Below are 26,645 nucleotides of genomic sequence, written 5' to 3' on the forward strand. Positions count from 1 at the left end.
CTTCATTTCCTATCACTGATTCTCCCTGTTTTACCTGTACACAAACCACTGGTTTCTCCTGTGCCTGAACCTCAGAACCCTCAGTACTTTTACTTCCAGGACTTTTCTGTACTCCAATAATTCCAACAGATTTCCCTTGCAATTTCCAACACACTGATCTCGTGTGCCCGCACTTTATTGCAATGAAGACACCTGAATTTTCGAATGTCACTTCTACCTTCAGCACCTTCCTTTTTATTTTGAGAAAAAACTTCCTGGGAATTTCCAGCTACTCCTCCTCCCTAACTACCTACCTTCCTTTCACCTTCCCACTTTCTATCCTTTTCCGATTTGAAAGGGTGACAAAAAAAGGTTTAGCTCTATGAACTAACTCATCATCATCAGCTACCTTTGCTGCTTGCCTTACAGAATCAACCCTCTGTTCCTCCACATGAGTTCTCACTACCAAAGCGATTGAGTCTTTAAATTTTCCCAGAAGAATTACTTCCCTAAGAGCTGCATATGTGGTCTCTGTTTTTAACGCCCATATCCACCGGTCAAAATTCCTTTTGCTTTACTCTCTCAAATTCAATATAAGTTTGCCCAGGCTGTTTTCTCATATCCCTAAATTTTTGCCTGTATGCCTCAGGAACCAGCTCATATGCACTCAAAATAGCCTTTTTCACTACATCATAATTCACTGATACTACTTCAGACAGCGAAGCATATGCCTCATGAACTCTACCTACCAACTTAGACTGTAACAATAACATCCAGTTCTCCTGTGGCCATTTCATCTGTTTAGCTATCTTCTCAAATGAAATAAAAAATGCTTCAATATCTTTTTCCTCAAACTTTGGAAGAGCTTGTACAAAATTAAACATCTTCCCACTGGGTTCTACTCCAGAGTTAAGTCCTTCCTCACCTCCTGGTATCTTTTTTTAACTGCTAACATTTTCAGTTGAAGTTCTCTCTCTTTCCTCCTCTATCTTCACAATTTCTAACTGCCGTTGAAATGCCCTTTCTCTTTCCTTTGCTTCTAATTCACGTTTTTTCAGTTCCTTTGCTTGTTCAAATTCAAGCATCTTCATTTGTAACTGAAGTCTCACTACCTCCAGCTGTTACTCACTAGTGTAAGGTAGCACTTCCAACTGTACATGCTGTGCTATACTTTTAATTATAACTGCTTTCCTAGTCCCGCAGGGAACCCTAATTTTAACTTATCTGCCTACTCTGTTAACCTACTCTTGGTTACTTTTTGTAACCCAATTAGAGTTATATCTTCTACTCCCAGACATGTCTTAGCAATTGCCAAAGCCATCTTGCAGTCTCATCACTTATAAAAATAACTCACCAACTCCTTAATTCAAAGTGTTTCTTGTACTCGTAACCTTAAGATTCACCAATTCCAAACCAATCAAGAAATTACAAATATTATACCGCCAAGAGCCCCCAGTTATGACACGGCAGTTGATAAAGGCTGAGTTTTTTAAATCCTGGAGGGAAACTTGAACAACTGTCATAACCTATATTTTCAATTGGTGTGTTTGAGATGCAGGTCTGAATTCAGGAATAAAACCACCAAGCTTTGAGAGGTTTTTTTATATAAAACTAAATGAAACATTTATTAATTTAACAACAAAATAAACACGTACACATGTCTACAAATTGCTACCATAATAACTTTAAACAAATCCCCAAATTAATCACTCCCAGGTAAATCTTCACCAAGGCAACAGTAACCCATAGACTTTAAACAGACACCAGACAAAGCATAAAAAAAGCTAAAAGCTACTGCAGATGCTGGAAATCCAAAACAAAAACACAATTACCTGGAAAAACTCAGCAGGTCTGGCAGCATCGGTGGAGAAGAAATCAGTTGACGTTTCGAGTCCTCACGACCCTTCGGCAGAACTGAAGTATAGTTAGGAGAGAGGTGAAATATAAGCTGGTTTAAGATGGGGGGCGGGGGGAGGGAAGTTGAGGGCGGGGTGGTTGTGGGGATAAGCAAGCAGTGATAGGAGAAGATAATCAAAAGATGTCACAGACAAAAGGATCAAAGAGGTGTTGAAGGTGGTGATATTATCTAAAAAAAAAGTGCTAATTAAGAATGGAAGGCAGGATACTCAAGGTACAGCTCTAGTGGGGGTGGGGTGGAAAGACTAACAAAGTTTTAGTTTTAGATTTAAAAATAATGGAAATAGGTGGGAAAAGAAGAATCTATATAAATTATTGAAAAAAAGGGGGGGAGGGGAAAGAAACGGGGTGGGGATGGGGGGAGGGGGAGTTTAAGATCTAAAGTTGTTGAATTCAATATTCAGCCCGGAAGGCTGTAAAGTGCCTAGTCGGAAGATGAGGTGCTGTTCCTCCAGTTTGCGTTGGGCTTCACTGACAAAGCATATTTGACCATGTGAATTCAAAATGAGGTTCCTTTGCAGACACAGTTCTTGGCTTACAGGCTGGTTAGATCTTAAATGCCTCTGACTTACACACAAACTCCTTTCTGTTTATACCCAGCTTCCCCTTTGAATGTAAATTTTCCATTGTATTACTAAGTTTTTAAATTTTACCTCTCCTAACAATAATCCTTTCATTTCACCAATTTTATTAGTAACATAAGCACATTGCTTGGTGTCTCCCAGCTAGGTGCAAGATTTTACCCATTCATTTGAATGGTTTATTCAACAAATGCAGATTGCAGTTTACCTTTTAACTTCCTTACTTTCATGTAATTAACATCTCAAACTACTATACATCAAAGCACCCAGACTAGCTGGCTTTAATCCAATTAAGACACGCACAGAGACACAGACCCTACTCCAATTCCAATTTAAAAATAATTTCCAATAACATTATAGACATTAACATCTCTTCATGACACAGATGAACAGGCCAAATGTACCCCCCCACCCCCCGCCCACTTCTGCTGTAACCATTCTTAGAATCAATGTTTCTCTGTATTCTCAGTTATAAATTGGAATGTATACCCGTAACCTAAGTGTATTTTACGGTACAGACCTTGTCATGTGCTAAGGTATAACCTCGAATGTATTCTAGCTGATAACCTGAACATATTCCGAGGTATAAACCTGGCATGTTTCTTGTATAAACCAGCACACGTTCTAAGGTATAAGCATGTATGCGTACTAACTGTATTTAGTATAGATATCAAACAGGAATGAGTTTTGTACATTCTGGTCATAGAAATAATGGCCTGGATTTTCCTGTCCCGTTGTGGCAGGTTCCCCCATTCAAATCTCCGTTTACTTCAGCAGGACTTCCGCCGGTGGGAGGGGCCGGAAAATCCTGCCCAATGTGTATGTTGGCATACTTAGTCTCACACTTGAGTTGAGTGATACAGACATTTGCCATTCTCAGAAAGCAATGTAAATATTCTCTGGATTCCCAAAGCACTTCACAGCCAATATACTCCTTTGGAAGTAAATAGTTGGGAAGGATACTGAGGCCCCACAAGTAGTAACTGAGATTAGTGATCTCTTGATCTGCTTTTGCTGGTTTTATTTGAACTTTTCTCTTTCAACTAATGCCAGGGGAGGCAGATAGGGCAGGATTTTAATACATCACCAGAAATACATGGAGTTAAGAGTAAGTGTAGGCTTTAGAGATACAGCAGCTACAGGGAGCAGAGTGTACTGTGCTAAATAAGCCTCCTTTTTAAGTCATACATGCTGTTCTTTATAGTTGTATCATATGTACTTTGGTCTTATATTTTGTTTTGTTTAGTTGAACAGCAATATTGATGCAGTTTGCAATAGAGTGGAACTGGTTAATTAGAAAGGTTAATGGAGTATAGGCCTTTATTTTAAGGCTAGAATGCAAGAGAGTGGAAATTTAATTACAGTTGTACAGAGCGTTGGCTATACCCCATGTGCAGTACTGCATTCAATTCTGGATACCTCAGGAAGGATGTATTGCCTTGGAGAGAGTATGGCATAGATTTGTCAGAATGATACCAGGGTTTTTAGGGTTAAACTCTGAGGACAGGTTGCATAGACTGGATTTGCATTCCCTTGAGTATGGAAGATTAAGGAGAGATCTGGTTGAAATGTTTAAGATGATTAATGGAGCTGAGAAATAGAAACTATCCCATCTGGTTGGGGAGTCAAGAACAAGGGCACATAGCCTTAAAATTAGAGCTTGGTTGTTCAGGAGTGATGTCAGAAAGCACTTCACCCAAAGGGCAGTGCAAGTGAAACTCTGTCCCTGAAAAAGCTGTTGAGGCTATAGGCCAATTGAAAATTTCAAAACATAGATTGATAGATTATTAGGCTAGGGTTTTGGAACCATAAAAATATCAGCAACAGGAGCATGAGTAGGCTATTCAGCCCTTCGAGCCTGCTCTGCCATTCAATATGATCATTGTTGACCTTGTACCTTAATTCCAACTTCCTGCATTCTGCTCATATCCCTTAATTTCCTTAGTACCCAAAAATCTATTGATCCCTGTCTTGAATATATTCAATGATGGAGCATCCACAGCTCTCTGTGGTACAGATTTTCTAAGATTCACAGCCCTGTGAGTGAACAAATTTGTTCCCACCTCAGACGTAAATGGCCGGCCCTTTATTCTCAAACTGTAATCCTTAGTTCAAGACTTCCCAGCATCTACTCTGTCAAGCCCTTAGGAATTTTGTATGTCTCAATGAGATCATAGAATCATAGAACTTCGCAGCATGGAAGGAGACCATTCAGTCCAATGTGTCTGGAGTAGCAGACAAGGAGCCATCCAGCCTACCCCCATTCCCAGCTCCTGATCCATAGCCTTATAGGTTATGTTATGACTGGAATAGGAGGTGTGTGCAGGTTCTCTAGCCCCACTACTCCACAGGTGACAGCAATAGTGTAAATATTTAATTCAGTCACCAAATTGGCCAGTTATTTACCTTCGCTACTGCTAGACCCAGAATAAAAGAGACTTTAACCAGGCTTATTTTAATAAACTCATTAATAAACAATTGATTTATTATGAAACAAAACTTCCTTTTACAAAAACAAGTTTCAAAACTGGTTAACATACAATTTGTAATTCAGAAGTGTTAAGATTTTTAAAAATAAAATCCCAACACGCACACAAACACAAAAAAAAGGACAACACAATAAGGTTTCTGCAGAGGTTGGAGTAAGAGAACATTATAAAAAGGATAAAGTTCGAAAACATCTTGATGCTGTCGATCTGACATCACGCTGGCCACAGCAGTTAGCTGGAAATCCTTTCAGATGGGTCTTCAGTGAAACACTGTCTTTGTTAACTTTCACTTGTCACAGCTTCACAAACTTTCAAAGTATAGAGCAGTGGTACTGAGATGAGAATATTCTGGCTAAAGTTGAACACTCCACTCTGGACTGCAGGCAATACAGGGGGAGAGGGAGAAGCAGTCTTCATTCACTGTTTGCTCCTAAGGCACACATTGAGTTCAAAATAAAATGTTCACAGGAACTTCTCCCAGGCCAGGTGTTTTCAACCAATCAGCAGGTGTCCCAGCCTGGCAACAGCAGTTTTTTTCTTTAGATCAAATAAACAAAATAACTCTTCTCTCATCAGGTGTCCTGCTGGTCATCAAGCTGAAGTCATGTGATTTCTTGGAAAAAGCAGCTTGCTCACAGACCAGAGTGAACACTTGTAGCCTTTAAAAAAAATTAGGGCGGAGAATATCCAAAATTCCAATGTCCTTCCAATTTAAAAAAAAAATCATATTCCTCACATGCCTCCACCCTTAAGGAATGAAAGACCATTTCCAAATACGCTTCATTACAAAGCATACAAGAAAAGTGTATACAACATACTTTAAAAATTCAAACGTGCACTCACCCATTCTCATTCACTCGGTGCACAGAACCTATACAGCTTTCTCCGATCTTCTTGCTTTCCAAATAATTCTAACAGAAATCACATTCTTAATAATGCATCAGAAATCATATTATCCTCCCCTGCAATATGAACAACCTTTAAGTTATAAGGCTGTATGAGTAAGCGCCATCAGAACAGCCTGGCATTCTATGTCTTAAACATTTTTACAAAGACCAAGGGATTATGGTCAGTATGAGGGTTTCTTTATAGCCATGATGGACAGCCAACACTGGTTCATTCATAAGGATTTTCCTCAGCCTCTCAAAAGCTGCCTGGCACTCTGCTGACCATACCACCTTTGCCGCCTTTTGCTATAAATCCATTAGTGTCTTGCTTTTGTTTTTGGTAATAGTCTCACACAGTCTACTAACATCCTACTAAATGGTTGCCCAAAAACTGTTGTGGGAATTAAGGGTGTCGGTTTGATTGTAGGTTGTGGTTTCCCCAATATCTGGCACATATGGCACATTTTACAAAATTGCATCATGTCCTTCTGAAGACCTGGCCAGTAAAAATGTTGGTTTATCTGTGCCTGAGTTTTCCATATCCCTACATGTCCTGCCATAAGAATTTCATCTGCTATCCATAATATCTCTTTACAAGATTTAGGTGGTTCCTCTACCTGATGAACAAAGATCCACTCTTCATCTACAGGCCTCTGAGGAGGTCTCCACTTCCTCATATGTATGCCATCTTTAGCATAATAACATCATGGAACTTCCTCAGCTTCAGCTTCAGTTTGGGCTGATTGTGCTATCTTACTTAACTCTAGATCGCCTTATTGAGCCTCAACTAGAGAAGATTTACTCAACATCTCTTTCGCATTATCTATGTCTTCAAAGAAAGTTTCATATAACCAAATATCTGTCTATGGTGTCACGACTCACTGGGGAGAGTGCGCTGCAATATCAAGCCCCGCTGCCCCCCGAGCCGCGACAAATGTGAAAAGTTTGATCAGATCCCAAGATTGCCCCAATTCTACCTAACTATTTAATTTAGGTTGCCAGAATACGAGTACCAGGTTTGTAAACTTAACAAGTAAATAACTGTTCATTAAACAAATTGTCTTTAACTAGTGCCAAAAGAAAGAAATATGAACTGCTAATTTCTAACTCTATATTTCTCTATCTCACTCACTCACTCACTCACTCACTCACTCACTCACTCACTCACTCACTCGACACACACACAAGACACACAAAACATGGATTTTAAGGGTGAGATAAAACAGTTCAATAGCACCAATCCAGAGTACAGGATTAGATGGGTTGATTTTAGACTCACAGAAGGAAGCCATTTGGCTCATCGTGTCTATGCTGGTCAACAAAGATCTGACTACACTAATCCCATTTTCCAGCGCTTGGCCCATAGGCTTGGAGGGTATGGCAATGCAAGTGAATATCTAAATACTTCTTAAATGTTACGAGAGTTTCTGATTCAACCACCCTTTCAGGCAATAAATTCCAGACTCCCACCCTCTGGGTGAAAAAATTTCTTCTCAACTCCCCACTTAGCCTTCTGCCTCTTACCTTAAATCTATGCCCCCTGGTTATTGACCGTTCTACTAATGGAAAAAATGCCTTCCTATCCACCCTATCTATGCCCCTCATAATCTTATACACCACTATCAGGTCCCCTCTCAATCTTCGCTGCTCAAGGAATACAACCCCAGCCTATCCTCATCTTTCCTCATAGTTCAGACCCTCCAGCCCAAGCAGCACCCTGGTTAACCTTCCCTGCACCCTCTCCAGTGCAATCACACCCTTCCTATAATATGGTGCCCTGAACTGCATGCTGTGCTCCAGTTGTGGCCTAACCAATGTTTTATACAGTTCTCGCATAACCTCCCCGCTCTTGTATTCAATGTCTTGGCTAATAAAGGCAAGTATCCCATATGCCGCCTTCTATCTACCTGCCCTGCTACCTTCAGGGATCTGTGGATATTGACACCAATGCCCCTCTGATCTTCACTACTTTCCAGGATCCTACCAGCCCATTGATATCTTCCTGCAGTTTACGGCTATCCTCCTCACTATTTACCACCCTACCAATTTTCGTGTCATCTGTGAACTTTTTGATCACACCCTCGACATTTAAGTCCAAATCATTTATGTACACCACAAACAGCAAGGGCCCCAGCACCGAGCCCTGTGGAACCCCACTGGAAACAGACTTCCAGTTACAGAAACATCCCTCTACCATCACCCAAGAGTAAGTCAATTCTGTTTACAGGTAACTTCTGGACAACCCCTACCATCACTGTCCTGGACCTTAGGTCACTCCCAAATGTACCCTGTACAATGGCATGGGTGTATACTCCCCACCAACACCATTTGTTAAAACTTTGGCTTTTAGCGCGTTTGCTGGAAGAAAAGTTGTGCCTTTCTCCAGCAAAAGTGTTTGAGTGGCGCTCATATCCCTTAATATAATTATAGGTTTAGCTGTCCCATTTGAAGGATAAGGGGTTATTTTCCTCACAACAAAATTGTTTATAGCCCTCATGTATCTCATTCACCTTTCCTGACCTCTCAGCAGTGTTCACACTCTGTTTCACAGCTGTAGTTGATGCTACATGGATTTCCTGCACAACTTCTAGCAACTTGCACGAATATGTCCCACCTTGTTACAATGAAACACTTCGGCCTTCAACTATCATTTCCACCCTTAGCACCTTCCTTTCTGGTGTGAGGAGGAGTTTCCAGGGCATACCCAGCTGTCCCTTCTCTTCCCTGGCCACTTGCCTTCCTTTCACCTTCCCACCTGCTATCCTTCTCGGGTTTGTGGGGATGACAGAAAAAAGGTTTGGGTTTATGGACCAGCTCATAATTGTCAGCCATCTCCACTGCCTGACTGCTCTGTTCTCCAACAGGATTTCCGCCTGTCTCTTCTGCCCTGTTCACCTTCATTGCTTTCCATTTCTCTCCTGGTGTTTGACAAGGTGTTTACTAAAACCCGCTTTCACAGCCATATTTCCTTTCTCAGTGACTGTCTCCGTCTCACCCCACGTGGATTTCAACTGAAATTCCATCCCTCTTGTTTCGAACCCACCCAGGATTACAGGTATTCCGGCGCATAAAACGTTTCTCGGACTGCTGTTCCCGTCGCATTCTGAGATCCACACTCAGTGCCATGCGCCGCCATATGAACACACTCGACCTCTCCCTCCAGCAGCACCGCCGCACCCTTTTTCAAAGCTGCGCGTGCCCCCAGTTTCATTTTATTCTTCGCCTCATCCGTCGCCTCAACAAAAAATTTTTTCTCTTTCTCTCAAGTGCTAAGGAACGCAAGCTCCAACAACTCATCGACACCAACACCCATCTGGGACCCTCCACCCCTGCTTGTCCCTCCGTCCCCACCCCATCTTCCAATCCCAGCCCCAGCCGCGTATTCACTATACCCCCTGACCTTCCCCTCTCCGACGCTGAACGTTCAGTGCTCAGCAAAGGACTTAGTTTCATACCCTTACACCCTCATCTCAATGAATTTCGGGCTCGGCATGATGCTGAACTCTTCTTCCGCCGTCTTCGTCTCCGTGCTCACTTCTTTGGGCAAGAGTCCTCTCCCCGTTCAACGGATCCTTTTACCCATCTCCAATATTCTCCCTCCACCTGGACCCCTCCCTCTGAATTCTTACCTTCTCTTGATCTTTTCATTGAGAACTGTCGGCGTGACATTAGCCGTCTCAATTTCTCTGCTCCTCTCACCCATTCTAATCTGTCTCTCTCTGAACTTACTGCACTCCGTTCTCTCAGGTCCAACCCCAACATTGTCATCAAACCCGCTGACAAGGGTGGTGCTGTTGTTGTCTGGCGCACTGACCTCTACTTCGCGGAGGCTGAGCGTCAACTCGCAGACACTTCCTCCTACCTTTCCCTGGACCATGACCCCACCACAGAACATCAAGCCATTGTTTCGAGGGCTGTCACTGACCTCATCTCCTCTGGAGATCTTCCTCCCACAGCTTCCGACCTGATAGTCGCCCAACCTCGGACGGCCCGCTTCTACCTCCTACCCAAAATCCACAAACAGAACTGTCCTGGCAGACCGATCGTGTCAGCCTGTTCCTGCCCCACGGAACTCATTTCTCGTTATCTTGACTCCCTTCTCTCTTCCCTTGTCCAGTCCCTTCCCACCTACATCCGTGATTCCTCTGACACCTTACGTCACATCAACAATTTCCAGTTCCCTGGCCCCGACCGCTTCCTCTTCACCATGGATGTCCAATCCCTCTACACCTCCATCCCCCACCAGGATGGTCTGAGGGCCCTTAGCGTCTTCCTTGAACAGAGGCCCGAACAATCCCCATCCACCACTACTCTCCTCCGTCTGGCTGAACTTGTTCTCACACTGAACAATTTCTCCTTTAACTCCTCTCACTTCCTCCAAATAAAAGGTGTGGCTATGGGTACCCGCATGGGCCCCAGCTATGCCTGTCTCTTCATGGGGTATGTGGAACATTCCTTGTTCCAGTCCTACTCCGGCCCCCTCCCACAACTCTTTCTCCGGTACATCGATGATTACTTCGGTGCTGCTTCATGCTCTCGTCGGGACCTGGAAAAATTTATTAATTTTGCTTCCAATCTCCACCCCTCCATCATTTTCACATGGTCCATCTCTGACACTTCCCTTCCCTTCCTTGACCTCTCTGTCTCAATTTCTGATGATAGACTGTCCACCAATATCCATTACAAGCCTACCGACTCCCACAGCTACCTTGACTACAGCTCCTCACACCCCGCTTCCTGTAAGGACTCCATCCCATTCTCTCAGTTCCTTCACCTCCGTCGCATCTGTTCTGATGACACTACCTTCAAAAACAGCTCCTCTGACATGTCCTCCTTCTTCCTTAACCGAGGTTTTCCACCCACGGTCGTTGACAGGGCCCTCAACCGTGTCCGGCCCATATCCTGCGCATCCACCCTCACACCTTCTCCTCCCTCCCAGAAACATGATAGGGTCCCCCTTGTCCTCACTTATCACCCCACCAGCCTCCGCATTCAAAGGATCATCCTCCGCCATTTCCGCCAACTCCAGCATGATGCCACCACCAAACACATCTTCCCTTCACCCCCCCGGCGGCATTCCGTAGGGATCGTTCCCTCCGTGACACCCTGGTCCACTCCTCCATCACCCCCTACTCCTCAACCCCCACCTATGGCACCTCCCCATGCCCACGCAGAAGATGCAACACCTGCCCCTTCACTTCCTCTCTCCTCACCGTCCAAGGGCCCAAACACTCCTTTCAAGTGAAGCAGCATTTCACTTGCATTTCCCCTAACTTAATCTACTGCATTCGTTGCTCCCAATGCGGTCTCCTCTACATTGGAGAGACCAAACGCAAACTGGGCGACCGCTTTGCAGAACTCCTGCGGTCTGTCCGCTAGAAAGACCCAAACCTCCCTGTCGCTTGCCATTTTAACACTCCACCCTGTTCTCCTGCCCACATGTCTGTCCTTGGCTTGCTGCATTGTTCCAGTGAAGCCCAACGCAAACTGGAGGAACAGCACCTCATCTGCCGACTAGGCACTTTACAGCCCTCCGGACTGAATATTGAATTCAACAACTTTAGATCTTAAACTCCCCCTCCCCCCATCCCCACCCCGTTTCTTCCCCCTCCCTTTTTTTTTCAATAATTTATATAGATTCTTCTTTTCCCACATATTTCCATTATTTTTAAATCTACAACTAATACTTTGTTAGTCTTTCCACCCCACCCCCACTAGAGCTGTACCTTGAGTATCCTGCCATCCATTCTTAATTAGCACTTTTCTTAGATAATATCACTACCTTCAACACCTCTTTGATCCTTTTGTCTGTGACATCTTTTGATTCTCTGCTCCTATCACTGCTTGCTTGTCCCCACAACTACCCCACCCTCAACTTCTCTCTCCCCCGCCCCCCACCTTAGACCAGCTTATATTTCACCTCTCTCCTAACTATACTACAGTTCTGCCGAAGGGTCACGAGGACTCGAAACGTCAACTGTTTTCTTCTCCACCGATGCTGCCGGACCTGCTGAGTTTTTCCAGGTAATTCTGTTTTTGTTTTGGATTTCCAGCATCCGCAGTAGCTTTTAGCTTTTTGTTTTTATCCACTGCCTGTCTAGCTGATGTAACCCTTTGGTCTTCAATGTGGGTTCTAACTACTGGAGGAAGTGAATTTTTAAATTCTTCCAAGAGAATTATTTCCCTAAGAGCGTCATACGTTGCATCTACCTTTAATGTCCATATCCAAAGCTCAAAATTACTTTGTTTTACCCTCTCAAATTCAATATATCTCTGCCCAAGCTGTTTTCTTATGTTTCGAAATTTTTGCCTGTATGCCTCAGGGACTAACTCATACGCACTAAGAATAGCCTTTTTAACTGCAGCATATTCCACAGAAACCTCTTCTGAAAGTGATACATAAACCTCATGACCTCTACCCACCAACTTACTCTGTAAGAGCAATGTCCCGATTTCTTTGGCCACTTCATTTGCTTAGCTACCTTCTCAAACGAAATAAAGAATGCCTCTACATCCCTTTCTTCAAACTTTGGAACAGCTTGTACAAATTTAAACATCTCCCCACTGAACATTGGGTTGGGGACAGTTTTTGCGTCATCAGAATTCCCCCCAGCATCTGAGATCTCTTTTTAAAATTCCAGCCTTGTAAGCTGGTATTCCCGTTCTCATTCCTGCTCTCTTTCCCCCTTGCTAATTTCTCTCCCTGGAGGTCAAGTTTTCGCATTTCCATTTCTTTTTTCTCCAATTCAAGTTTCTTTTCATATCTTTTTCTTTTTCAAGTTTAAGTTTCTGTATTTCTTTTTCATGTTCAAGCTGCTTCATTTGCAACTGAATCCTAGCTAACTCAATTAACTCATCTCCCAGAGAATGTGGTCTCTCTTGTGTCCCTTCCCATGTCAAATGCTGCGCTATTATCTCAACTATGTCTGTTCTCCTCAATCCTACGTTTAATGCTAACTTCAACTCATCCGCCAATCCCATTAACTTTGTCTTGGTTATTTTGTGTAAACCACTCAGGGTTACATCTTCCATCTCCAGAAAAGCCTTAGCATCTCCTGTGTGTGTGTGCACGCATACACACACCCACGCAAGGACAAAAAAAAAGGGTGTCTGCAGAGATGGAAGGTTGAATAAAAAAGCTTTGTAAAAAGGATAAAGTTCGCAGGGTTTTGATGCTGTCGATTTGATGCTCCCTTGTGCGAGGATGGGTTGCTAGTCCCAGTAGATGTTTTTGAGGTTCTCACCAAAGGAGCTTCAGCGTGGAGGAAAATAGAGCCGGATCAATCGTTCTCATCTCAGCCTCTCAGGTTTCCAAATGCAGACAAATTCCCCTGAGATGAGGATTCCTAGCTGGATAATGATAACCACACTGTCTTTCATGCAAGGCAAGGAAAACGTGAGCTGGGCAGCTTTTCCCCTTCTCAGTTCATTCCCAGCTGAGTTCAAAACGTAAAGCTCCTCCATCAGGTGATTTCCAGTAAATCACCAGGCCTTTGCTTTTAATTAATGGAAAAAAAGTGTTTTAAAGTGATTGCAATTCAAATAAGCAAATAGCTCCCCTCCACAATTGCCTTGCTGGTCATTTAGCTGACGTCATGTGATTTCTTGGAAGAGGCATGCTTTTTTTATTATCCTTTCACGGGATGTGGGTGTTACTGGCTAGGCCAGCATTTATTGCCCATCCCTAATTGCATTTGAGGAGGTAGTGGTGAGCCACCTTCATGACCACTGCAGTCCACGTGGTGTAGGTGCACCCACAGCACTGTTAGGGAGGGAGTTCCAGGATTTTGACCCAGTGACAGTGGAGGAACGGCGATATATTTCCAAGTCAGGATGGTGAGTGGCTTGGAGGGAAACTTCCAGGTGGTGGTGTTCCTATGTGTCTGCTACCCTTGTCCTCCTAGACGGTGGTGGTCATGGGTTCCGAAGGTGCTGTCTAAGGAGCCTTGGTGAGTTCCTGCAGTGCATATTGTAGATAGTACACAATGCTGCTACTGTGCATCGGTGGTGGAGGGAATGAATGTTTGTGGATGGGGTGCGAATCAAGCAGAATGCTTTGTCCTGGATGGTGTCAAACTTCTTGAGTCTTGTTGGAGCTGCACTCATCCAGGCAAGTGGAGAGTATTCCATCACACTCCTGACTTGTGCCTTGTAGATGGTGGACAGGCTTTGGGGAGTCAGGAGGTGAGTTACTCGTCACAGGATTCCTAGCCTCTGACCTGCTCTTGTAGCCACAGTATTTATATGGTAGCCAAGTTCAGTTTCTGGTCAACGGTGTTGCAACTGGTCCCCGGGTGAGGTCCCCCAAATTGTTAAGTTAGCAGGTAAGGAGGAATGAACTGGCTCCCTTTTTTTTATTCAACGCCACCCCCTCCCCATCCCATCTCCCCCCACCTCGGTTGTTTGCAACAAAGTTAATTTAAAAAAGGATCCCATCCCTTGTGGATGTCTTTTTCCGGTCCAAATGTATTTATGTTTTAGAAGGGGCCAATTTAACCAGGCTTTCCTGAGTTAAAGGAAAAGTGAGCTTATTAGTTAATAAAGCGCAAGATAAAATAATAAAAATGTGACACACAGATTGGAAATGAGAAGTAAGTTGTTATGACCCCAGCTGATGTTACTACTGGACAAATCAGATCCCAGGATGGAACCCGGCTTGATAGATCGTGGCTTTTATTTTTTTAGAAATGTGGAGAGTGGCTACTGAATAGTCACAAGAGTCAGCTGTTGAACTTTTAACAAAAGAATAGATAATTTATTAAACAAGAAAAGATGAACTATATTACAATACTCCTTCACCCACAATACCTTTGCAGATATATACAGATTCGTAAGGATAACACAAGTTACAAATTCTATCATGTACTCTAATGTTCCCAATAAGTACACAGTCCATGTAAACCAATAGGTGACTTGTAGTCAGACACACCACACTCTAAAAGCAAGTGACAGATGCCACCCCAAACAGATGCTCTGGATCCCTCATCAACTCCCCCAGATGCTTGTCGCACCGTGAGCCAACAGGCCTCACTGAACTCCGTCTTTCACATGAGGCTTTCCAATCTTCACTCTCAAAGAACTCTCTTTGGAATCTTCTTCCAGCTTTCCCTCAGACGCCTTCCACAAGGGTCCGCCTCCCGGGTTTCGAACTTCCCTTCCAATGTTCCTTTCCCCTGGATTGTCACGTGCATTCAAGCTTCCTTCCACGCACTGTCTCAGGCTTAGCCATGCCAACAGAACACCACTGCTTGACGTGCCATAGTAAAGAGTTACAGACCTTTGGCTATCTCCTTGGATCTCCTGCCTTCTCACAAGTCTATTTTGCTTTAACTCTGCATCCTGCAGCTTTCTCCCTTTAAGCATGGAGCCTTTCTCTGCTCATTTTTAACTTCATTTAACAGGAGCATTTACAGATTCCTGTTCATTCCCTTTGACTAGAAGTCTTTTTGGGACCCCTGTTCTTCTGTTCTTTGGGGAAAACTGCTTCTTGTAGCTCCCTCCTGTCCAGCTTCTCCTGATAGCTGGTTTCAACTTTAGTTTTGGACTTGCTATCTGTTCCCCCCTACAGTCCTTTTGGGCAACTCCTTTCAACTTTAGAGCACACTGACAAACTGAACTCAAACGGGGTTTCTCTGTCTATGTGTGTGTGGGGCCTCTCTCTCTGGACTCCTGTTGCTAGGCAACAGCACAGTTTTTTCTAGCTTGATTATTTTAACTCCCCTTCAAGAATCATAAAATTTAATTAAAATGCAGACATCTTTTAAAATGAAACTAAAACTCAGGTTTCATCCTTTTAACCCAGAAATACAGAAATACAAATTAAACTTAAACTTAAAGATATACCTTATTCCTAACACACTCAAATACACATATAACTTACTTAAACTATCTATATTTCCTAACAGAGTCCAGAAATAAAAGTTAAACAAGCTGTATGAATCAGTCTTTGGCTTGTCCGTGAGGAATAGATGGTGAAATGGTGCAGCCGTTAAGTTGGATGATTCCGGTAGAGCAGACTTTGCCAGCTGAGCAGTTGGTTTGGAGATTCTTGGTTCTGCAGATTAGCTGAAAGGAGTTGTCTTGTTTTCTTTTCGACTGTGGCTTTGCTGATTTGTGACTTGCTTCCAGCAATCGGAGAGAGATTTTTTGCCTGCAAGTGCATGGATGGCTAGTTGATGTTCTTCAGCTGTGGACTTTACAGCACACACTACCACCAGAATAGAACACCTAAACTAACACACAGAGACCAAGGTTGCAGTTGGCTTTTAACCCCTTTTCTTGTGTATTCCTGGAAGAGAAAAACAAACATGTCTTTCAACCATAAACTTCTTTCTTTCAACTTAGTTCATGTACACAGCCTGGGATATAACTCAACAGGAGATGGTTTCTGCTGAGATGGTAATCATTTTATTTGCATTGCATCTCTTCCTTTGAAGTACCTCTGCCTCTGCCTTGACACCTTTTTAGGTGTGACATTCCATTCTCTCTGGACTAGTTGGTCAAGCCTAATCCACGTAGGAATCTTCCAGCATGTGGTTACTTTACACTCTCAGCCAACTTTTGCTTGTATGTCTTTTTAAAAAAAAAAGACTCACTTAAAAGTGCAATATGTCCGCAAGTAATTTGGGGCTACGATCCTTGGTTATGACAACGGTAACCCGCAATATGTTGATAGTGGGTGGATTCAGCCAATCTAACCATCACCACTTGAATGCTAAGTGGCGATGGTTAGATTCTCTCTTGCTGGAGATGGTCATCGCCTGGCACTTGTGTAGCATGAATATTACTTGCCACTAGGCAGCCCAGGCCTGGATATTGTCCAGGTCTTGCTGCATTTGGACCACTTTAGTGCTTTAGTATCTGAGGAGTCGCAAATGGTACTGAACATTGTGCAATCATCAGCAAACATCCCCACTTCTGTCCTTATGATGGAAGGAAGGTCATTGATGAAACAGCTGAAAATGGTTCGGCCTAGGACACTACCCTGAGGAACTCCTGCAGTGATGTCCTGGAGCTGAGATGATTGACCTCGGACAACCACAACCATCTTCCTTTGTACTTTGACTTAGTAGCCATTACAGAGGTGCAGTTGCAGAGTGGTCAAGATTGGGAACTAAATATTCCAGGGTACTTTATTTTTAGGAGAAGAAAAAGGTGGAAGGGTAGCCCTGACAATGAAGCATGGGATCAAGACAGTAGAGAAAAAGGATCTTAACGCAGAAAATTAAGACATAGAATCAGTTTGGGTGGAGCTAAGAAGGAGCAAGGGGCAGAATAGTTTATAGGTCCCCTGAAATTTGTAGTGTAGGGTAAAATATAAATCAGGAAATTAATAAGGATAATACAGCAATCATTGGGGGACTTCAATTTTCATATAGATAGGGAAAACCATATTGTGGAGGAGAAGTTCATGGAATGCAGGTTTCTTGATCAGTATGCCAAGGAACCAACTAGGGGACAGTCTGCTTTAGATCTAGTAATTTTAAAGTTCTTTCATGAGATGTGGGCGTCGCTGGCACAGCCAGTATTTATTGCCCATCCCCAACTGCCCTTGAACTGAATGACTTGCTAGGCCATTTCAGAGGCTGGTTAAGAGTATCCACATTGCTGTGGATCTGAAGCCACATGTTGGCCAGACCAGGTAAGATTTCCTTCCCTAAAGAGCATTAGTGAACTAGATGTGTTTTTATGACAATTGATGATAATTTCACAATTACGGGGACTAGCTTTTAATTCCAGACTTTTTTTTCATTAACTGAACTTAAATTCCACCAGCTGCCTTGGTGAGATCTGAACCTGTGTCCCGAGAGCCTCTGGATTACTTGTCTAGTGATATTACCGTTACGTCACCGTCTCCCACTAGTGTTATGCCATGAGACAGGCTTAATTAATTGAATGATTGATAGACACAATTACAACACAGAAGGAGGCCATTTGGCCCATTGTGTTCGTGATGGCTGAAAAATCCAGTCTAATCCCATCTTTCGTCTCTTGGCCATAGCTTTTAGATTATAGCACGTCAAGTGCATATCCAAGTACTTTTTAAATGCAATGAAGGTTTCTGCCTCGACCATACAATTGACAGAATGGAGAGAGGGAATAATTGGAACAAGGTGATGGGGCAGTGGTAGGTGAACATGGTGCTCGGGAGAGAACGATTGGGATGTGGTGAAGGGGCAGTGGGGAATGCTAAGCACTGTGCTTGGGAGGGAATGACTGGGACATGGTGAAGGGACAGTGGGGAATGCTGAGCACTGTGCCCGGGAGGGAACAACTGGGATATGGTGAAGGGGCAGTGGGGAATGCTGAGCACCGATTGGGAGGGAACGACTGGGACGTGAAGGGGCAGTGGGGAATGCTGAGCACTGATCAGGAGGGAACAACTGGGACATGAAGGGACAGTGGGGAATGCTGAGCACTGTGCTCAGGAGAGAACGATTGGGACATGGTGAAGGGGCAGTGGGGAATGCTGAGCACTGTGCCTGGGAGGGAATGACTGGGACATGAAGGGGCAGTGGGGAATGCTGAGCACTGTACCTGGGAGGGAACGACTAGGACATGAAGGGGCAGTGGGAATGCTGAGCACTGATTGGCAGGGAACGACTGGGACATGGTGAAGGGGCAGTGGGGAATGCTGAGCACTGTGCCTGGGAGGGAACGACTGGGATATGAAGGGACAGTGGGGAATGCTGAGCACTGATCAGGAGGGAATGAGTGGGACATGGTGAAGGGGCAGTGGGGAATGCTGCTCACTGATCGGAAGGGAACGACTGGGATATGAAGGGACAGTGGGGAATGCTGAGCACTTTGCCCAGGAGGGAACGATTGGGACATGGTGAAGGGGCAGTGGGGAATGCTGAGCACTGTGCCCAGGAGGGAAGGACTGGGACATGGTGAAGGGGCAGTGGGGAATGCTGAGCACTGATCGGGAGGGAACAACTGGGACACGAAGGGGCAGTGGGGAATGCTGAGCACTGATCGGGAGGGAACAACTGGGACATGAAGGAGCAGTGAAGAATGCTGAGCACTGTGCTTAGGAGGGAACGACTGGGACATGGTGAAGGGGCAGTGGGAATGCTGAGCACTGTGCTTAGGAGTGAATGAATGGGACATGGTGAAGGTGCAGTTGGGAATGCTGAGCACTGTGCCCAGGAGGGAACGACTGAGACATGAAGGGACAGTGGGGAATGCTGAGCACTGATTGGGAGGGAACGACTGGGACATGGTGAAGGGACAGTGGGGAATGCTGAGCACTGATCGGGAGGGAATGACTGGGACATGGTGAAGGGGCAGTGGGAATGCTGAGTACTGTGCTTAGGAGTGAATGATTGGAGCATGGTGAAGGTGCAGTTGGGAATGCTGAGCACTGTGCCCAGGAGGGAACGACTGAGACATGAAGGGACAGTGGGGAATGCTGAGCACTGATTGGGAGGGAACGACTGGGACATGGTGAAGGGACAGTGGGGAATGCTGAGCACTGATTGGAAGGGAACGACTGGGACATGGTGAAGGGACAGTGGGGAATGCTGAGCACTGATTGGGAGGGAATGACTGGGACATGGTGAAGGGACAGTGGGGAATGCTGAGCACTGTGCCTGGGAGGGAATGACTGAGACATGGTGGTGAGGGTGGAGAACGGTGCTCAGGAGGGTGGGAGGAGCAATTGGACTTGGTGCAAGATCAGTTGATCTCGTCACCTTCTTGATCTGGATATGGATTTGATGGACCAAATGGCCTCCTTTGTGTTATATTGACTCTATGACTTCAGACTCCCTTCAGCTAGAGGGAAACCCATCCTGCTGGCTATAAATTTAAATGCAGTAAATGCTGCAGTTGCACTGTGGGAACCTGAGTTAAATGTGACAAGTGTCCGGCCCCGCCAAGACACTTGCACCTCTCTGCCTTAAAAATCAAAGGACACAGGGTTGGAGTTACATTTCAAGATTTCTAGTTTTTAACCCTTCTCCCGCCCCATTGCAGAAAGTTTATGTTTTAAGGTGCTTCACACAGAACAGGAGACTAAGAGCTGAATTACGGACTGTGTGCTGTCTCACCATTTCACCAGCAATACATTTCCTCTTTCAGAGCAAAATACACGGTACTATTAATTATTATCTCTGTGATTTCCAGTAGAAACGCTGCCTCAGGAATAACTGTATCAGCTGTGGCCCAGTGGGAAGCTTAAAGTTGTGGGTTTAAGCCTCACCCCGGAAACCTGAGCCCATAATCCAGGCTGTGGTTTCAGTACAGTGCTGAGGAATGTACTTCTTTAACCTGTGATGTCGGGTATCCAGAAGCAAGGACCACCTGAACATCCTCGCAGTGGGATTCCCAGAAATGAGAAAGCCAGAAGGCATGGCTTGAGACTGATTCAGTTCTATCTGATTATGCTGTCACCAAATCTGACAATGTAACTCTGTACACCTTTACTTTTAAAGGACGTCACTATGGTGCTGTCAGCTGTGAGGGTTGTAAAGGATTCTTCAAACGTAGCGTGAGGAAAAATCTGACGTACAGCTGCCGTAGCAGTCAAGACTGTGTCATCAACAAGCATCATCGTAACCGCTGTCAGTTCTGCAGGCTTCAAAAATGTTTAGAGATGGGCATGAAAATAGAATGTAAGTATTACACTGTACCCAGAGGGCCAGGGGAGTGTCACATTGTACCCAGAGTGCCAGGGGAGTGTCACATTGTACCCGGAGTGCCAGGGGAGTGTCACATTGTACCCGGAGTGCCAGGGGAGTGTCACATTGTACCCGGAGTGCCAGGGGAGTGTCACATTGTACCCCGAGCGCCAGGGGAGTGTCACATTGTACCCCGAGTGCCAGGGGAGTGTCACATTGTATCTCGAGTGCCAGGGGAGTGTCACATTGTATCTCGAGTGCCAGGGGAGTGTCACATTGTATCTCGAGTGTCAGGGGAGTGTCACATTGTACCCCGAGTGCCAGGGGAGTGTCACATTGTACCCCGAGTGCCAGGGGAGTGTCACATTGTATCTCGAATGCCAGGGGAGTGTCACATTGTACCCAGAGTGTCACATTGTACCTGGAATGTCAGGGGAGTGTCACATTGTATCTGGAGTGTCAGGGGAGTGTCACACTGTACCTGGAGTGTCAGGGGAGTGTCGCACTGTACCTGGAGTGTCAGGGGAGTGTTGCACTGTACCTGGAGTGTCAGGGGCGTGTCACATTGTACCTAGAGTGTCAGGGGAGTGTTACAACAACACAAAAACAGATGCAAAATATTTATTTAATATCCCAGCCATACCCACTACTTCCATGTGTAAATCCCCTTTTTGGTCCCTAATTGGCCCCATTCCTCCTCTTACCACCCTTTAACTCTCTATATGCTTACAGAAGACTTTTGGATTCCCTTCTATGTTAGCCAGTCTTTTATCAAACTCTCTTTTAGCTTCTCTTATTTGCTTTTTCACTTTCCCTCTGAACCTTCAATATTCAGCCTGGTTCACAGCCTGTATTATCCACCTGACATCTGTTATAATCACATTTTGTCGTCTTCATCTTAATTTCTATTTCTTTCATCATCCAGGGAGTTGTGGATTTGTTTGCCCTACCTTTCCTCTTCATGGGAATATGTCTTGACTGTGCCCGAACATTGTTCTGTTACTGTTTTTCCTGCCAAACTTTGATTCCAATTTATTCAGCCCAGATCTGTTCTTACCCCATTGAGGTTGGCTTTCTCCCCATTAATTATTCTTACTCTGAATCGTTCCCTATCCTTTTCCAGACCCAACCTAAACCTTATGATAGAATGATCATTGTCCCCTAAACGTTCCCCTATTGACACTTGATCCCCTTGGCACCTCATTCCCTAGAACCAGGTCTAGCAGTTCCTCTTCTCTCTGTTGGACACACTAAGTAAAACTTTCTATCCATGTCTCTGTCTGCGGAACATGCTGGATAAAGCTCCTTGTACATGTTAGTGGGATGCTTGAAGCACGAGAACAGGGCAAATGTCTGGAGTGTCAGGATCACTGCATGTCTTTCGTAAAGAAGCACAGAATGCTGGTCCAGATTGCCCATGCTTCCCAAGAACTATGATCAGCTGTGTACGAAGCCTTGTAAAGTTAAGAGAAGAGCCTGGGGATGTACTGAGAACACACAAACCTCACTGTGCTCGTAACGTGTTTTAATTTTTCTTCTAAAATTAGCTGTTCAGTGCGAGAGAAAACCGATTGAAGCACAGCGGGAAAAACCAGCAAACTGTGCAGCTTCCACAGAAAAAATCTACATCAGGAAAGACCTGAGGAGCCCACTCACAGCCATGCCAACATTCATCGCAGGCAAAGAGAGTGTCAGGTACAATTCACAGCAGCTGCTGCCTCGAGATTTAAATCAGGATCTTTTATGAATGCCATAGATTCTCTACACATGCCAAGGGGCAGTGAGACTTGCTGGATCACTAACAATTGGCTCACACCAGTGTCAGATGAGTCCCCCTTGATTCCGTTTGATAAATTCAGTGTCAGCTGTGGTTTACTGACTGAAATGTCTCACCTTCCATTCCTTTGAACTCAGAGCTCCTGTGTCTGATTGCTATGTAGTCACTCCCGCCTACATAGACATGGGGATTGAACATGGAAGACTTGAGAATGATGCAGCTCATGGTAAAGATACCCTGGGAAGTATGATTGAGGATAACAGCACAATTCTAGTTATGGTCAACCGTATTTAGAAAAGCATGCCTAGCAAACTCAACCTCAACCTCATCATTTATGAAGCATTTAAAGGCTGATTAATATTAGTGACTGGATCTTGGGGGGAATCTCAACACCTGTTCCCTGTAGTGTAAATCCCAAGTTAGCTGCACTTACTCGCATTTACCAGCAGGTAGTTGCTGTTAGCTACAGTTAGTCACATTTAGCCACAGAGCTCTGCAGTTAATCGGTTACCCTCATTTAGCCACAGTTACTCTGAGTTACCCTTGTTTACCTACAGTTAGTGGTAGTTACTGTCAGTTACCCTCAGTTGGCAGCGGTTAGTGTAGTTAGCTGCAGTTTCCATTATAAACTCCTCACTGACCAGACTTTGTGCTGATAGGGTGCATTAGGAAATACGCCTGCAGTGTTGATCATGATACCGGCTTCACACATATAATAATGCTATACCATTGTTAGCAGCAAACAAGGGGAGAGTATGATCGTAATGGGAGTAGAGTGGCCGTGAGGTGATGGGAAGTAGAGAGACTGTGACAGTGACTGGGGTGGGGATAAGTGATGGTGAAGAGGGGAGAGAGTAAGATGAGAGACTGAGAAAGAGCATGCGAGGGGATAAAAGAAATGAAGAGGGATAGGGAGTGAAGGGGAAAGTGTGGGTGAGAGAATCAGGGGGAAGGCCATTGGGCGGGAAACTGAGTGGAGAAATAGTGAGAGAGTAACAAGAGAGAGAATGAGGATGAAGGTGAGAGACAGGAAAAGTGAGATTGAGGGTGAGATGGAGAAAGAGTGAAGGTGAGAACAAAGGGGAGAGAGAGAGTTAGAGAGAGGGCGGGAGAGAGAAAGTGGGGTGACAGAGAGAGCCAAGGGCAACAGACTAAGGGGATGAGAAAGAAGAGGAGAGACAGAGGAGGAAAGGTACGAGAGAAACTTAAGGGGTAGCTTGAGTGAGTGAAGAACGAGGTCTGGTGAGAAAGAGCGCGAGTGAGGTGGGATAAGGGAGAGCGTGAACGAGAAGGGGTGAGAGAACAAGGGGTATGACAGAGAGAGAGAGAGAGCGTGAGGTGGGTGAGAGAGCAGGAATGGCCTTGGTGACAGTGTTAGGGTGAGCCTGGAGTGACAGAGAGTGAGGAGTGTGCAAGAATGAGTGAGAGCAAGGAGTTTGTGGTAGTGTTGCAAATACGAAGTTTGTAAGATTACGTTTTGAGACTGTCTCTTTAATTTACAATGGAGGAATGAAGAGGGTCATGTGACCTGCTCTGAATTCTGCCCAACAACAAACCTGGATGGCTTGGTTCCTATGGGGACAAGAGGGACCCAACACTGGAGACTTGCTCAGAAGATGTTCACACCTGCGGACAATGGCAAGAGCATCTATGCTGAATGTGGTTAGACTGTTGGTCCCCAAGTCTTAAAGGGAGGTATTAGGAATGTTAGATTTTATAAATGGTTATACTGTAAACTGTATATTTAATTCCAAGATAGAATGGAGTTCGGGATCTACAGGATAGCTAATTAGCATTTCTATCTGGGTGGGAGGCCCATGTGATTCACGTTGTCATGGAGATGGGCCATGAGAGGGAAAGAGTCCATAGCAAGCCATTGTAGCATCGATCAACAGGATTTCCTAAGCTATCCCTGAAACTCTTAGACACAAGGAAGTCTGCAAGAATCAGAGAGTGTGCAGGATCTGGAGGCAGCTACTCCTGCACCTGGAGCAGAGAAAATGCTGGCTCGATTGCTCACATTGTGTAATGTGGATGGGAGCTCACGCTCAGATTGGAAAGACCAAGTTCATGAGGATTTAAATGAGGCTGGAAGATTTGCCTATCTTTGGATAGAGGGAGGAATCTCCAGGGTAACCCTCGCTGTGAAAGTCAGTTCGGGATTAGAAGTTATCTGGCTGGGAAAGGTAAAAGGAAACAGGCCATCAGGAGTGGAGAACAGCTTTCAACTGATTCCAGGAGATGGAAGTATCCACTTAAGGGACAGTGTAAAGTGAGGGAAAGATGGAGAGTGTGAGGGCAAGAGAGAGAGAGTGAGGGGAAGAGAGAGACAAACAGGCTAGAGAGAGTGAAGGGAAGAGAGAGAGAGAGTGAGGGGAAAAGAGAGTGTGAGGTTAGGAGAGAGAGTGAGTGAGGGGAAGAGGGGGAAAGAAAGTGAGGGAAAGAGGGAGAGAGAGTGAGAGGAAGATAGACAGTCAGGTGGATGATGGAGAGAGAGAGGAGGAGGGGAAGATGGAGAGAGAGAGAGAGTGTGAGGGAAAGAGTGACAGGGGAGGAGCAAGAGAATGAGGGGAAGAGGGAGAGTGTGAAAGAGCAATGGGAAGAGGGAGGGAGTGAGTGTGGGGAAGAGGGAGAGAGTGAGTGTGGGGAAGAGGGAGAGAGTGAGTGAGGGGAAGAGGGAGAGAGTGAATGAGGGGAAGAGGGAGAGAGTGAGTGAGGGGAAGAGGGAGAGAGTGAGTGAGGGGAAGAGGGAGAGAGTGAGTGAGGAGAAGAGGGCGAGAGTGAGTGAGGGGAAGAGGGAGAGAGTGAGTGAGGGGAAGAGGGAGAGAGTGAGTGAGGGGATGAGGGAGAGAGAGGGGAAGAGGGAGAGAGTGAGGGGAAGAGGGAGTGAGTGAGGGGAAGAGGGAGTGAGTGAGGGGAAGAGGGAGTGAGTGAGAGGAAGAGGGAGTGAGTGAGGGGAAGAGGGAGTGAGTGGGGAAGAGGGAGAGGGAGAGAGAGTGAGGGGAAGAGGGAGAGAGTGAGGGGAAGAGGGAGAGAGTGAGGGGAAGAGGGAGAGTGAAATAGCGAGGGGAAGAGGGAGAGAGTGAAAGAGTGAGGAGAAGAGTGCGAGAGTGAAAGAGTGAGGGGAAGAGTGCGAGAGTGAAAGAGTGAGGGGAAGAGGGTGAGAGTGAGGGGAAGAGGGAGAGAGTGAAGGAGTGAGGGGAAGAAGGAGAGAGTGAAAGAGTGAGGGGAAGAGGGAGGGAGTGAAAGAGTGAGGGAGTGAGAGGGGAAGAGGGAGAGAGTGAGAGGGGAGGAGGGAGAGAGTGAGAGGGGAAGAGGGAGAGGGTGAGAGGGGAAGAGGGTGAGAGTGAGAGGGGAAGAGGGTGAGAGAGAGAAAATGAGGGGAAAGATGGAGAGAGAGAGAGAGTGTAAGGGGAACAGTGTGAGTGAGGGGAAGAGGGAGAGTGTGAGTGAGGGGAAGAGGGAGAGTATGAGTGAGGGGAAGAGGGAGAGTGTGAGTGAGGGGAAGAGGGAGAGTATGAGTGAGGGGAAGAGGGAGCGAGCGAATGAGGGGAAGAGGGAGCGAGCGAGTGAGGGGAAGAGGGAGCGAGCTAGTGAGGGGAAGAGGGAGCGAGCGAGTCAGGCGAAGAGGGAGCGAGCTAGTGAGGGGAAGAGGGAGCGAGCGAGTGAGGGGAAGAGGGAGCGAGCGAGTGAGGGGAAGAGGGAGCAAGCGAGTCAGGCGAAGAGGGAGTGAGCCATTGTTTGGAAGAGGGAGAGAGCGAGTGAGGGGAAGAGGGAGCGAGGGAGTGATGGGAAGGGGGAGCGAGTGAGGGGGTGAGGGAGTAAGTGAGGGAAAGAGGGATCGAGCGAGTGAGGCGAAGAGGGAGCGAGCCATTGTTTGGAAAAGGGAGAGAGCGAGTGAGGGAAAGAGGGATCGAGCGAGTGAGGCGAAGAGGGAGCGAGCCATTGTTTGGAAAAGGGAGAGAGCGAGTGAGGGGAAGAGGGAGCGAGGGAGTGATGGGAAGAGGGAGCAAGCGAGTGAGGGGGTGAGGGAGGGAGTGAGGGGATGAGGGAGCTAGCGAGTGAGGGGAAGAGGGAGCGAGCGAGTTAGATGAGTGAGCGAGCGAGTGAGGGGAAGAGGGAGCTAGCGAGTGAGGGGAAGAGGGAGCGAGGGAGTGAGGCGAAGAGGGAGCGAGCCAGTCATTGGAAGAGGGAGAGAGCGAGTGAGGGGAAGAGGGAGAGAATGAGTGAGAGGAAGAGGGAGAGAAAGCCAGTCAGGGAAAGCAGGAGAGAGAGCGAGTGAGGGGAGGCGGGAGAGAGAGGGGAAGAGGGAGAATGAGAGTGCGGGGATGAGGGAGAAGAGTGAGGGGATGAGGGAGAATGAGAGTGAGGGGAAGAGGGGGAGTGAGGGG

General features: G+C 45.8%; 1 protein-coding gene across 3 annotated transcripts in view; it reads left to right on the plus strand.

Moving 5' to 3' along the window:
• The window catches only part of nr2c2 (nuclear receptor subfamily 2, group C, member 2), a 258,076-nt gene that overhangs the window by 106,171 nt on the left and 125,260 nt on the right, over positions 1 to 26,645 (plus strand). For all 3 annotated transcript variants that reach the window (XM_078543883.1, XM_078543882.1, XM_078543881.1), the window contains 2 exons: positions 20,292 to 20,471; positions 22,025 to 22,172. In XM_078543883.1, the coding sequence (XP_078400009.1) occupies positions 20,292 to 20,471; positions 22,025 to 22,172 (328 nt within the window). The remainder of the gene's footprint in view (positions 1 to 20,291; positions 20,472 to 22,024; positions 22,173 to 26,645) is intronic.

This window comes from Cetorhinus maximus, chromosome 6 (assembly GCF_964194155.1).
Source record: "Cetorhinus maximus chromosome 6, sCetMax3.hap1.1, whole genome shotgun sequence".
Classification (NCBI taxonomy): Eukaryota; Metazoa; Chordata; class Chondrichthyes; order Lamniformes; family Cetorhinidae; genus Cetorhinus; species Cetorhinus maximus.